The following is a 12461-nucleotide window of genomic DNA, read 5'->3' on the forward strand; positions in this document are numbered from 1 at the left end:
ATCCTACGCGCTATGAATATCGTTAGGTGTGGGGTGTCTTCTTATTGTTTGCTTTCATTGTTCTAACTGGATTGCATATAAAAACTATGACCATTCGATATCATATGTACACTACGGGCTGCTATGGGTGTCACTAGGGGATCAGGGGATCGATGCGTGTGTACAGGTGCCGTGCTCGAGGGGATCGGGTGGATAAATGTCGGTTTTCGGGTGGCTAACTTCCTATGTGGCTGGCTGGGAGTTCTCTAAGACCTACTTTCGATGCATGATGCTTTTGATTTATTGACAGTATCGTTGGTTATCTTTGTATCTAATCCGTACAGCTATTTGCAACTTTACCCGGCTCCCCATTTATATTTTCCTATATGCTACTTCTTCTTCTACACCAACCTCCAACCTTCAACTTCCTCTACTTCCCTATTCCTCGCTAATCTTAGTTTTGATCTTCAGAAAATATGCAAAGTATTTTTGAAAGGTTCTCGGCTAATATTTCATCGTTTTAGTTCCTTACTAAAATAGCACCTTGTATTGTTTTGTGTGTCGTCGTAGTTCAGATGAATAGTGATCGTTGTTCGAAACTTGAGGAGCAGGCAACCTAGGCAATTTTACGTGTATAGTAGGTACATAACAATGCAGTAATACTGTTTTGAAAACAACTATAGATATAGAGTATAGACCAAGTTCGGGCAAACATAAAGAGCGGGCATATGAGCAGGTATTTCAATTCGATTTTCTTCTTATAACTGGTTCAAAATGCGAGTATCTGTGAAATGGGTTTGATAAGAAAGAAATCGTCATTGAATTACGAGCATATGCCCGGTTTCCAGTTCAAGATGCGATCAAAATTGGAAGAGTTATAAATGCAGTTTGCATTTATCTTTATATATCAACTTCCGCCAAGTCCAATCGAAACTGGAAACCGGAACTAGTGAGATTGGCTGAATTGCAGTTTACGCAATGGAATGCAAACAGTAAACAGTAGAAGGTACAAAGTGCGGTGAGTGCGGCTGCGGTTTGGACTGCGGTGGCATCAGTGGGTGATTGGGTGCCCTAGTGGAGTGGAGTGGATGGTGATGCATCGAGGTGCTGGGGCGAACCTTGGTCAGTGGATTTATGGGCGTGTGGAATGCGGTTGTGTGTCTGTTCGTGTGAGTGGGCGTGGTATTTCACATTTTCAGCAGAAACGGCAAGTTTAAGGCAGTGTTATGCAAGTAAACCTATGCGACAATTTGTATAACTAACATTAAGACTTATCACTTTCACTTGGTTGGTTTTGGAAACTGGAACGGGAGAGCTGCCCTTAGCTAACCAGGTTCTCCACATCGGACACAACCACCTCCAAGTCCGAAGGCAGCTCGTTGTTCTCGTTCGATGCTGATGCAGATGCGGCTCCTGCGGATGTAACTGCTGCAGAAGTGCCTGCTGCTCCTGGCCTTCCAGTTGCAGCTCCTGTGCCCGTGGAGCGCGACCTGAAGTTGTTCAGGCTTCTTCTCGTGGGCTGCGAGGGCGGGTGACGCTGCATGGCGCTGGTGGAGGCAGATTGCTGCAATGCCACTCCTGTGGTAAAGCCTGGAGTGATGGATGAGCTGCTGGTGGCTGTGCTGCTGGAAGATTGGCGAGAGAAACTGGGCGGAGGTGCTCCAGTGCTGGCGGCGGCACTGCCGTTTGCTCCTCCCAAACTGGCCCTTGGAATGTTGCTAAAGCTATTCCGCGAGTTGCGTGTGGGTGGAACAGGCACTGCCTTTGTGGAGGACACGCTGCTGTCCCTGCGGAGATTAGCGTTGGACGAGGAACGTCTCTGTGGCGAGGCGACTGCCATAGTTGGCGGATCTTTCCCGCTTCTGTTGGCTCCACTACCACTTGCCTTCAGGTTCAGACTGCTGCGCTTCTTGTTTTTGGACAGATTCTGACTGAGATTGATCAGATTCTGAGTGCTGCCAAAGTTCCGCGTGAGATTCACCGATCCGCTGGCCTTGCTGCTGCTCCGGCGAGGAGCGGCCGCAAATGGATTGTGGGTGGACAGGGAGTTAGACCTGCGATAGGAGTTCCTCTGGGCAGGCACTGGAGGAGTCACCTCTAAACTGGATCTATTTTGTGTGCTAGGAGCCACTTTGCTGCTACTACTAGGCTTCGAACTGGAGGCCTCGGCCTGCATGTCCACATTCTCGTAGCAATGTTCCATGGAACGTGGAGGCGTTGGTGGCTTCAAGGTCTCGTAGTTGGGCTCGTTGAGGGTGAGGATCTGGTTATCGTCCTCCGCCTCGTTGCATAGCAAAAGGGCGCTCCTCTTGGCGCGCGTAGACACTTCCTTCGAGGAGGATTGTCCTGCAGTTCGGTTACTAGTCTTTTGGCTTCTCTTTGGCCTTACACCTGCGCCCACCACATGGGTCTTTACTTTCGGTTTCTTGGACAATCTCAGGGAAAACTTGAAGGGCGGCTTGTAAACCACCTGCAGTTTGACCTTCTCGTTGGACAGATTACCCATGGACTTGGTTTTCTGCGGTGTCTTTTGCACCAGTCTCTCTGGCGTTGATTGCGATTTGCTCATCACTTTGCGAACCCGAGAGCTGTGCTCAATGTGGGACAATGGTTGAGCCACAATGGGCGATTCGAGCAGCCACTTTTGGACCTTGCCAAAGGTGTTGGTATGGTTGTTGGTGGTCGATAAGTTGGAGGCATCGTCGCCGTTGTTGTTACGGTTTGAATAGTCGATAATCTCCTTCATGTGCTTGCCCATCTTCTTGCTGGACTTCTTGGGCTCCTCCTCGAGGGATTTCTTCTTGGCCATCGCTTGGCTTCTAGTGGTCTTCTTTGGCTCCGGATTGGCACTGCTTTTGGCCACACCTCGGGTTGCAACTGCAGCCGTAGCGGTTACTCCCGCACCAGCTACTGCTCCCGTTCCTGGTTTCTTGGTGCGCTCGCCACGAACCTTCTTCTTGAAAGGTACCTTTGTCCTTACGGCCGTATGAACTATAACGCCGTTGTTGTTCTCTGGAAGACGCACTGTCTCCGTGGTGGCGCTGTGTATAATGGTGACGGACTTAAGCTTCAGATTCGACCGCTTCGCCAGCAGCTTTGTGCTCAGCGCCTGTGAAAATAATTAAGGTATTAGAACATAATCCAATCAAATTTAAAATAAGGAAAAGAGCATAGGTAAATGTTTTAATGACTTCTAGACTAAAGCTGCCCTCGAATTAGCCACAGACTAGATGAATGTTCTTCAAACACTCTACAGGATTATTGCGGGCACCGGAAGTCTAAGTGCTCACCCAAGGCCTGAGCCCTTGCTTGCGCTTTGGCTTCGACCTGATCCCTTAACATTTGCGTGAGAAGTCTCATTAACTTATTGTGCCAAAGAATATTTAATAGTGTATTTAAGTACTTTCCACCAGTTTCCAGTAATGTTACTTACCAGAAGCAGGATAACGCCCACGGCAGCTAAAGCAACTGTGTACCAGTTGTGCTGCATCCACTTCTTGAAGCTGGCGATGCTCTCTTCGGAAAGCAGGAGCTTGCGCAACGTGGCCAGCGGTCCAGAAGGATCCACCTCTCTGCACTTTTGAAAGACATCACAGTATCTAAAAAAAAAGAAGGATAATCAGTCACATAATTTTGTGGTCTTCAGGGCAGATGATGCGCACCCATTGTAATCATTGCAGGGAGTTCCAGGCTTTGAGTACATATCGGGCACATCGAAGGGCGCCTCATTCCACTCAAAGGAACTCCGGCAGGGACTGTCCTCTCCTGGCAGCTTGCAACACAGCTCACATGACTTGATCCGATCGTCCTGAGGTCCCGGAATACACTGACACGATTCCAGACCATAGGCCAAACAGATGCTGCCCGTACAGTCGCCCATGTAGCAGACGAACTCCTTGTTGCAGATGGTTTTGTTGGGCTTGTTCACCGACGGAGGACACTGAGGCACTCGCCCATCACAAAATGAAGGATCCCGACAGCCGTTGTCATCCCGACACTTGTCACCGAACTTCAGCTTGCAATCGGTGGTGCAGCAGGGACCTTGCGACGGACTGCAGCGGGCATGCGGCGTCAGAGTGCACGGAGTTTCATCCAGACGCGGTTGCCTTGACATGGGAAAGCAGCACGAGTCCTTGCAGTCCTCCTCCCATCCGCAGTCGCACTGCTCGCCCGGCTCCACCACGCCGTTGCCGCAAATCGATGACTGCGGCTCTGTGAAACAGCCCTTCATGGAACGTGCCTTGGCATTCAGCACGGGTTCTATTGATTTCAACGAGCAGGTGCTGAACTTGTTGTTGTTCTTCTTGTCGCCCGAAGTGGCGCGGGCGAACATGATGAAGTTACCATCCTCGCCACCAGGGGTACATTGCTCTGGATCGTGCTGAAATGGAGAAGAACTTTTAATAACATAGAATATTAATAAACAATTTTAGAAGCCTCACCGGTGATCCAAAGTTGTGGCCAATTTCGTGGGCCAATGTCACATGAGAGACCGCCGGTGGCACATGCTTTCCATAGTTCAACAGAGTGACTATTCCCGTATTGAGGGACTTAAGGGACCCGCGGTAGTGGCCATTCTTTTCGCATACTCCGCCGGCGTTCTTGAGATCTCCAGTCCAGGCCAAACCCAAGGTTCCCATCTCGAAGTCACGGTAGGTGAACATGTAAGCCAAGCAAAAGGCGTCGTAATCCTCCTCTGTAAAGTAAATCAACATATAATATATTACAAAAGGTCATTTAAATTATACACTCAACACAAAAGTAATTAATCAAACACGTGTCAAGAAAACAGAGATAATGTTAATTGCGAATCAATTAATCAGAAGAGAAAGTCAGCACATGAACTCAAATCTGGATCAATTAACCAGCATGCTAAGTGTACTTTGTTCATTTTATTGGCTAATCGCTCACCCGAAAACAGCTCCAGAAACTTTTCCACTCCGTAGTTGCCGGGGAATCGGTAGCTGGGATCCTTCATCGCGTTCATGTTGTGCACCTTGATGCGCTTGATCATGAAGGTGATGTTGTCCGGCTTCCCATCGTTGTTGAAGTCCGTGTTCCGGTAAATTGTGTTGGCCCGCTGCACATGCCGCGTGATGGCCTCGATGGACGCCTCGTCCGAGCCCATCTTCTGGAAGAAGGTGTGGTCCGCCTGCAGGTACAGCATGCAGGTGGTCTTGCGATCGTAGAGCAGCCTGGGAGAGCTGTGGATGTCCTCGCCACCCCTTCCGCTCAGCAGATTTGTCATCAGCATGCTGTTGAAACTGGGATTGTGCGGATTGGGCGCGAATATAATCTCCGGATTGTAGTTGTTAACAATGATGTTTGGCTTCTTGGTGGCTCCGTTCTTCGTGATAATCTCCACATGCGTCTTGTGGCTGGGGCGGTCATTGCCATTGTTGTTGTTTCCCAGAAAGAGCGTCGTCCAGTTGGCATTGAAGAAGTTACTAGGCAGCTCGCGGGTGCCATTGTTATTCGGTTCCTCGTAGGGCGTTCCAAATTCCGGTTCGATGGGTCGGTTGTACGTGCTCACAATAATGTTCTTGTGTTTTGTGTACAACTTCCGCACATTGTTATTACCATTATTATTATTATTGTTGTTGTTGTTGTTGCTGTTATTGTTATTACTATTGCTGTTGGCATTGTTGCTGCCGCTGCTGTAGCTGCGACTTCCCTCGCCGAGATTGGAGGGATTGTAGTTATTTACAAGTATGTTGCGGTTCGACGTGGGCTTAGTCAGCGTGGCCAGGAAGCTCTCGGTGCTGCGCACAGTGCTCCTGGTTGTGGACGTGGTTGGGTACTTCCGCGGCGACTCCTCGCTCTTGTCCTCTTCGGAGGCAAGGACGCGAAAGTCATCGTTGTAGGGCACCTCCAAGTCCAGCGGCAGGGGCGGATTACGATTGTACGTGGGCGCCGGAGCGTCCGACATGGCCAGCTAAAAGCCAAGGTTCATTAGGATGTGATTCATATTGCATTCTGCGGATACTCACCTCCTCTGGCAGCCAGCGCTTCTTTCTCAGCTTCTCGCTGGCGCAGTGCGTCTTGGCGGGAGTGGCGGAGTTGAGTCCTCCGCCGGTGAACTGCTCCTTCTGCATATTTACATCGCTTAACTTATAGACTATGCTGTGGACACCGCTCTCGGCCAGCTGCTGGGAATACCGATGCGCCGGCTCGATGTAGTAGTGTTCCGCCTGGGTTTCTATCGTGCCGTCCAACAGGTTGTCGCTGGTGAGGATCGCCTGGACGTGGGCCGCCTCGTCGTCCTCCAGGCTGCCCGTATAAATGCGCGACACATCGTAGTCGATGGGGCCCAGAGTGTTCTCGATCTCCACGTCGTGGGCGAACACTGAGTGCGGCTGTTGACGCAGCACCAGCCGGAAATCTCTGCGGGATGTAGAAGGTGTCAGGTGATTAAGTGATTACCTTTTTGGCTGGCGATCTCGAGTGCACTCACCTGTCGTGGGCGGAGAAATTCAAGCGGATGGTGTGCGCCAGTCCACTCGCCGAGGTGGTCACCTCTCTCTTCTGCCGGAAGCGAGCCTGCTCCAGGTGCCTGACCTGCGCCGCCTGCAGCACCTGGCGATCGAAGTTCGCCGCCTCCCAGTGCTTGATGTAGGGCGTCAGCCTGTGGGTGTAGCCTGCAAGAAGAAGGTGGCATCTCAGGGGTTAGTGGGAGCGGGAGAAAGCTGCCAGCGGCGATGACAAGATGAAATTTCTCCTAACTGATGAACAAATTTGTAGGTAGGCTATAGAAAGCCACTGATTGAGGGGATTAAAGTGTACTCAAGAAAGCAAATATTGATACGCTGCTGATATGGAAATAACATATTTGGGGTGCCTCTTTGTAAAATATCAGATTACTTAAACTTTTTTATGGATTCGGGGTAATATTTTATAGACTGACTCACCTGGCAGCTTGAGCGGCGTGGGAATGGCCAGGATCTCGCCGGGCAGCCACAGGAGCCAGAGGAACAGGACCTGGAGCCCGAGGAGGCCCAGCAGCCAGCTCATCGTGGTTGCGATCCGGATGATTCTAGGTGGCCTGGACTACTCGAAGGTTGTGTATTCCGAACTCGACCCCTGCTGCTGCATCACATCATTTGTTATTCGTTATTTGTTATTGCTGTGGGATTTGCTGCGAGGAAGTGGCTCCAATCGGTGACATCTCCGCGGGAACTGAAGGAGTGGAGAAGTGGTGAATGCGGAGTGGAGAGTTGAGAATCTAGAACGGTTATGATCGCGAGATGATTGCATTAACGGTCCGCGGCACAAAGAAACTGCATTGCGTATACGCCGTGTGCTCGCATCTGCAAGTGGCTTTCACCTTTTACGTGAAATCTTTTGTTCAGCTCAAAAATCTGCGTATTTTTGTTCTGTTTTTTGTTGTTTTGCGTCTTTTTGCATAAATGGCAAAAGCAACAAACGGCGAGGAGAAGAAGAAGAGCGTCACAGCATCTCATTAGCACCACACACACACACACGCGCACACGAAGCAGTGGCGCTCGTATTGGTGTGCCCGTGAAAAATACTGTTAGTTAGGCGCTCTCTTCGCCACTGCGTCCCTCTCTTTCTAGCAAACCAATTGGCCAATGAAATTAAATGCATTCTTTGATAACCGTTTAATTGGATAATTATTGTTTTTGCCCAACTAACATACAAATGTGTGTGTGTGTATTCTACCAAAAAAACCCACACTGCTCACCCCTCTCTTTCTACTCGCTGCTCGCTGTTGTTGTTGCGCTGGTCGCAAACCAAAATAAAATACACGTAAAATTCAATTAGCCACAAATTGTTGCACTCTTTTTTTCCGTTTGCGTTAATTGGATTTGCGGAATTTAGCCAAATATATTGAACAAAACACACACCACACACACACAGGGATAACAATCGACCTCCGTTAATGGCGTAAATGGTATAAGCCAGTCGCAGTTTTTTTTTCTATTTTTTTTTTTCGTTGTTGCCACGGCCTAAAACCTGTTCTTCTGCCCAATCATCCAGGCCTTAATCGAGCAAATTTCACGACTTCCCGTGCCGTTTTTGGATTTTCTGATCAGTTGATCTTAGCTTTGATTAATTTATTTGCTTGGCTGCTTACTTTTCACAGTCACTGGAGCACTTGCATTACAATTGCTTTTTCTGCGCTTTTAACAACTTTTTTCGACCACCTTACCATCCACCAAGCAGTGTGACCGCACCGCGTATTGACCGTTAAAATGTCGGGCTCAGAAAAAATACACCTTGCTGTTGAAAAATACCGCCAACGTACTTTGAGCTGAAGTTTTAGCCGGCACTCGAACCACACCACAGTGGGCCCAAGTAGATTATGGAACTAGTATAAAAGTAATTTTCTTTCGTTTAGAATTATTAGCTTTTAATTGTTAACCACTTAGCATTCAACAAAAGTCTTAAATCAGCTAGCTTAACTATAAGTTAACAATTAAGGGCTCCTTTGACCAGTGCCTGTTGCTTTTGTATGCCCGTTCTTAGTTTATCCGCATTCTTTTCTAACTTGGCATAGCATTCCTTGAGCTGATTTCTTTGGGTCTCCAGATCTTCCTCGGTGGTCGACAGTTTTTTCACCTTCTGGTCGTACTCGTCGAACACCTGCCACCAAGTGGGAAGGGAAAGGTTCTCCGGCTCAGTCAGAAGAGCGTGCTCCAAGTCGGAGTTGTCCGTAGGCCCGCTTATCGTGGGCTGATTGACCTCGAAGGTTTCCATGTCCGCCAGCATTTCCTCTACACTTGGAGCCGTGGGCGGGGGCTCCACTTTGGGTTTGGCCTTCCTAAACATCCTGTGTTTCTTAAAAACTTAAATTTAGAGAACTGGAAACGTCAGCACTTGTTGAATCAGGGATTTGAATACTGGTTACCCGTAGTTTCAAATCTCGTTGGCTTAAAAGTAGTAAGGATAAAAAAAATGTCAATTATGTGGTCAAAAATTCAGATTTATGCAGTAAAATATTGATTTAATAACTTTTCTGCAATTGTTTACAAAACAGTGGAAAATAATAAGGTGGCCAGCAAATAATATTTCAAAAATACCAGCTAAACTTAAACGGTCTAATCGATAACAATTTCGATATAAGCTATAACAGTTTGTTTACCATTCTCTGTCATCCCTAATTTGCGCGGCATAGTTTTAGTCCAATTGCAATTTATACATAATTTCAAGCAAACATGCGGAATCAGGACGAACTGAGTCAGGGCGCCAAGCAGAGATTTGTAGAGACAGCTGCCAGGGCCAAGAATCCCCTGGAATCTCTTAGCTACCAAAGCTACAAGGCCCCCAGCGGAGAGGAATTTAAACTCCTCTGCCGAGCGAAGTCGGATGCGGACTCCAAACTGCTGAAATGGGCTTTCAAGCTGGCGGAGACGAACGTGGGACCCTACTACAAACAACTCAAGATGGGCTGGCAACCCAAGATCAAGGCCGCCGAGCTGAACAAGAATTGGGCTCGCTACTTGGTGGCCCAGAACGAAAAGAAGGAGAACGTGGCCTACGCGATGTTTCGCTTCGACATGGATCACGGAGATTGTGTCCTGTATTGGTGGGTATACTCTATGTTAATCCCCAATTTAATAACTTAGTAGAACTGTCTTCCAGCTACGAAATGCAAGTGGCTGCAGAGCATCGAAGAAAAGGCCTGGGCAAGTTCATCATGAGCACCCTGGAGGATTGCGCTCGCCTGTGGCACCTGGAAAAGGTTATGCTGACCGTGCTGAACAACAACGAAGCCTCCATTTCCTTCTTCAAGCAACTGGGCTACGTCAAGGACGAGATCTCGCCGGATGTCCTGGAACAGGCCGACTACCAAATCTTCAGCAAATCGATGCTGAGCTGAGTATTTATTGGACAACGGAGATTATAGACATTTAGCAACTAGTATAACAATGCGTTTATTTCAACAAATTGGCCGTGGTCTCCAAGTGAGTGGCCATGCGAATGTCCTGCGAACTAAGGCCACCCACATCGTGTGTGGATAGGGTCACGTCCACCTTGTTGTAGCAGTTGAACCACTCGGGATGGTGGTTGATCTTCTCGGCCAGCAGGGCCACGCCCGTCATGAAGCTAAAGGCCTGGTTGAAGTCCTTCAGCACGAACTGCTTGAAGATGGCGTCGCGCCCCTCCACCAAAGTCCAGCCGGCGTCCAGGAGGGGCTGCAGCTTCTCGGCGCGCTCCTGCTCGTTTAGTCGCACCTGAACGGGAGACAGAAACAAGTGAGTGGAATTGAGTCATATCATAACACTAAAGCTTTTGTGTAGGTCGCTTAAACAGCAAATGTGGGCATTGTAAGGCGGTATTAGAAGTCGAATATACCTATTCCTGATCAGCATTAGATACAGTTAAGTTCGTAGGGCATAAAGAACTTTCCAAAAGTCAAAAACCGGCCTTGGGGGCTCGTTTTGAGTTGAAGGCGATAAGAGAAGCACTCGATTTCGCCGAGACTCCATCACCTTGATCTCAAACTCACTTTCCGTGCGTACTTACCACCATTTTGCGCTTTTTTGCTGTGATTGCTGTTGCTGGGGCTTCTGTGGTTGGGATGGTGTGGATTCTCCTGAGATTGCGACTGCCACCAGTTGCTGCCTGTGCTGCTTCTCTCGCTGCTGGCGAATACAGAACTGAGATTTGCGACAGGCTGCGCGAAAAAATAAAGCTTCGCTTTAAATTCGGTATTTTTACCCCTCCCCCTTCCCTTTCACAATCAACATCACCAACTGACTACCTTCTACTCGTTGCTGTTGTTGCAATGGCGCGGGATAAACCAGCTCTGTAGCTGCTGGCAAGCAGATTGGCCACTTTCTGGCAGTTCGGCTTAATCACATTCTGAGCGCATTTAATTGTTAACAACATTTTCGATTCGAAACTCGTTTGTTGTTAGCTACTGTTTTTGTTGCTGTTACTGTCGGCAAAAAACAGCTGACTGTGCGGTATGTTACCTAACATTGACTTAACAGGGCGCTGCCGAAGATGCCAACTTGCCTCGCGAACGCATGCTAGCAACATAACTGTTTAAAGTCAAGACTTTTGGATCAAAAATCAAAATCATCAAAATTGGCGAAAAATGGCCAAAATTACATTTTTTTTTTTTGAGCACAAGTGGATAGGAAATTTTGTTACGAATTCAACGAGGTATGGCATTCCACTTTTGGACAACTACTTTTACTGCTATCGAAAAAAAACGGATTATTTTTTATCAAAAAATCGAAAAAAAAATTGTTTGTAAAAAATCTGATATTTTTAATCGGCGTTTTGGCCATAACTTGGCTTAAAATAGCCGTACAGCTAAAATAAAGACTGTTTTGTGCTGCTAATAAACATAGCTAACTATGTGTGTCCCTACTTTTTCGATATTTGAAAAAAAAAAATTGTCAAATTTTTGCATTTTCGATAAGGGGTACCATCATCAAAATTTGCGAAAAATGGCCAAAAATTAGCATTTCAATGTATATACATGGATCGAAAGGGAATTTTGATACAAATTCAACGAGGTATGACACTCCACATTTGGACAACTATTTTTACTGCTATCGAAAAAAAACGGATTATTTTTTATCAAAAATTCGAAAAAAAAAGATGTAAGAAATCGGATATATTTAATCGGAGTTTTTGTCATAAATTAGCTAAAAATGGCCGCACAGCTAAAATAAAGACTGTTTTTTGCTGCTAATAAACATAGCTAACTATGTCTATCCCTACTTTTTCGATATTTAAAAAAAAAAAATTTGACAAATTTTTGCATTTTTGATAAGGGGTACCATCATCGAAATTTGCGAAAAATGGCCAGAAATTAGCATTTCAATGTATGTACATGGATCGATAGGGAATTTTGTAACGAATTCAAGGAGGTATGGCACTCCACTTTTGGAAAAGTATTTTTTTTGCATATTTTTTTTGAATATTTTCAATAGGCATTTTTTTTTAATTTGGATTTCTAAGACGCTTAATAAACTCTAATGTACATGAAATTCACTAATTTTATTTTTAGATTTGATATACAGTTTATTTATTTGTTTGCCTTCTGTAGCATTGATACGCTCTTTAAGCCGCGCTGATTATATTGGGAGTTAATTTATACATCATTATGTTACTTGTGGTATTACTTGTGCACCACATTCTCCGTCTCCCCATTGCCGTAGTAGTCGTAGTCCGAACTGGCCGTGGAGGTGGCCAGCTTGGGATGGTCGGTGGTGGTGACTGTGTGAACGATGGCTCCACCGGAAGCAGTGACCACCTCCGGCGCCACAGAGGTCGTCTTCTTCCAACGCAAGCTGTAGCGACTGCGAATGAACGGAGGCTTGGTCACCACAACCGCGTCACCAAGGGCTGCACATCGCAAATTATTGTGGATTGGAAATGCAAGGACCAAAGTGGTTACTCACCCATGCCGATGAGGCAACAGCAGAGGATCAGGAGCAGTGCCAGCTTCATTCTGAGTACCCCGTTCGATGTGAACTGCAACTTTTGCCGGCCAGTCGACT

At 47.1% G+C, this 12461-nt stretch overlaps 5 protein-coding genes across 8 annotated transcripts; 1 reads left to right on the plus strand and 4 right to left on the minus strand.

Moving 5' to 3' along the window:
* Window positions 1-675: 675 nt before the first annotated feature.
* LOC120451222 lies at window positions 676-8166 on the minus strand. Of its 4 annotated transcripts, XM_039634705.1 has the most exons (10): window positions 8075-8166; window positions 6888-7201; window positions 6434-6617; window positions 5970-6363; window positions 4891-5914; window positions 4422-4675; window positions 3642-4360; window positions 3413-3578; window positions 3270-3342; window positions 2890-3088 (listed from the first exon to the last, which is right to left on the minus strand). In XM_039634705.1, the coding sequence occupies exons 2-10, from the start codon at window positions 6988-6990 to the stop codon at window positions 3042-3044; spliced, it is 2964 nt and encodes a 987-aa protein (XP_039490639.1). In that variant the 5' UTR covers window positions 6991-7201; window positions 8075-8166; the 3' UTR covers window positions 2890-3041. The 4 variants fall into 4 exon arrangements, with proteins under 4 accessions (XP_039490637.1, XP_039490636.1, XP_039490638.1 ...); XM_039634703.1 differs by lacking the exon at window positions 3270-3342 and having other exon boundaries at window positions 676-3088; window positions 6888-7155; XM_039634702.1 differs by lacking the exon at window positions 3270-3342 and having other exon boundaries at window positions 676-3088.
* A 162-nt stretch (window positions 8167-8328) lies between these two features.
* LOC120451797 lies at window positions 8329-8994 on the minus strand. The gene is made up of 2 exons (XM_039635752.1): window positions 8849-8994; window positions 8329-8786 (listed from the first exon to the last, which is right to left on the minus strand). The coding sequence occupies exon 2, from the start codon at window positions 8767-8769 to the stop codon at window positions 8410-8412; it is 360 nt and encodes a 119-aa protein (XP_039491686.1). The 5' UTR covers window positions 8770-8786; window positions 8849-8994; the 3' UTR covers window positions 8329-8409.
* Window positions 8995-9083: 89 nt separating this feature from the next.
* On the plus strand, window positions 9084-9864 carry LOC120453461 (N-alpha-acetyltransferase 40). Its single transcript, XM_039638178.1, has 2 exons — window positions 9084-9526; window positions 9583-9864. The coding sequence occupies exons 1-2, from the start codon at window positions 9156-9158 to the stop codon at window positions 9818-9820; spliced, it is 609 nt and encodes a 202-aa protein (XP_039494112.1). The 5' UTR covers window positions 9084-9155; the 3' UTR covers window positions 9821-9864.
* LOC120453462 (pterin-4-alpha-carbinolamine dehydratase) lies at window positions 9806-10885 on the minus strand. Its single transcript, XM_039638179.2, has 3 exons — window positions 10706-10885; window positions 10468-10618; window positions 9806-10175 (listed from the first exon to the last, which is right to left on the minus strand). Exons 1-3 carry the CDS (start codon window positions 10831-10833, stop codon window positions 9876-9878), a joined length of 579 nt encoding a protein of 192 aa, XP_039494113.1. The 5' UTR covers window positions 10834-10885; the 3' UTR covers window positions 9806-9875.
* A 1194-nt stretch (window positions 10886-12079) lies between these two features.
* Window positions 12080-12417, minus strand: LOC120453722. Its single transcript, XM_039638550.1, has 2 exons — window positions 12363-12417; window positions 12080-12306 (listed from the first exon to the last, which is right to left on the minus strand). Exons 1-2 carry the CDS (start codon window positions 12409-12411, stop codon window positions 12080-12082), a joined length of 276 nt encoding a protein of 91 aa, XP_039494484.1. The 5' UTR covers window positions 12412-12417.
* Between the last annotated feature and the right edge of the window lie 44 nt (window positions 12418-12461).

This window comes from Drosophila santomea, chromosome 3R, assembly GCF_016746245.2.
Source record: "Drosophila santomea strain STO CAGO 1482 chromosome 3R, Prin_Dsan_1.1, whole genome shotgun sequence".
In the NCBI taxonomy this organism is placed as follows: domain Eukaryota; kingdom Metazoa; phylum Arthropoda; class Insecta; order Diptera; family Drosophilidae; genus Drosophila; species Drosophila santomea.

What these genes read in the sequence shown, in the direction of transcription:
- LOC120451222 (XM_039634703.1), bottom strand. Translation starts at nt 6,990, where the DNA reads ATGAGCTGGCTGCTGGGCCTCCTCGGGCTCCAGGTCCTGTTCCTCTGG. An exon ending in CACGCCGCTCAAGCTGCCAG is followed by an intron (nt 6,618 to 6,887) that starts GTGAGTCAGTCT and finishes TTCTTCTTGCAG; the next exon opens with GCTACACCCACAGGCTGACG. An exon ending in CCCTGCAATGATTACAATGG is followed by an intron (nt 3,579 to 3,641) that starts GTGCGCATCATC and finishes CTTTTTTTTTAG; the next exon opens with ATACTGTGATGTCTTTCAAA.
- LOC120451797 (XM_039635752.1), bottom strand. Translation starts at nt 8,769, where the DNA reads ATGTTTAGGAAGGCCAAACCCAAAGTGGAGCCCCCGCCCACGGCTCCA.
- LOC120453461 (XM_039638178.1), top strand. Translation starts at nt 9,156, where the DNA reads ATGCGGAATCAGGACGAACTGAGTCAGGGCGCCAAGCAGAGATTTGTA. An exon ending in GGAGATTGTGTCCTGTATTG is followed by an intron (nt 9,527 to 9,582) that starts GTGGGTATACTC and finishes ACTGTCTTCCAG; the next exon opens with CTACGAAATGCAAGTGGCTG.
- LOC120453462 (XM_039638179.2), bottom strand. Translation starts at nt 10,833, where the DNA reads ATGTTGTTAACAATTAAATGCGCTCAGAATGTGATTAAGCCGAACTGC. An exon ending in ACAACAGCAACGAGTAGAAG is followed by an intron (nt 10,619 to 10,705) that starts GTAGTCAGTTGG and finishes TTTTTCGCGCAG; the next exon opens with CCTGTCGCAAATCTCAGTTC. An exon ending in CAAAAAAGCGCAAAATGGTG is followed by an intron (nt 10,176 to 10,467) that starts GTAAGTACGCAC and finishes TCTCCCGTTCAG; the next exon opens with GTGCGACTAAACGAGCAGGA.
- LOC120453722 (XM_039638550.1), bottom strand. Translation starts at nt 12,411, where the DNA reads ATGAAGCTGGCACTGCTCCTGATCCTCTGCTGTTGCCTCATCGGCATG. An exon ending in CTGTTGCCTCATCGGCATGG is followed by an intron (nt 12,307 to 12,362) that starts GTGAGTAACCAC and finishes TGCGATGTGCAG; the next exon opens with CCCTTGGTGACGCGGTTGTG.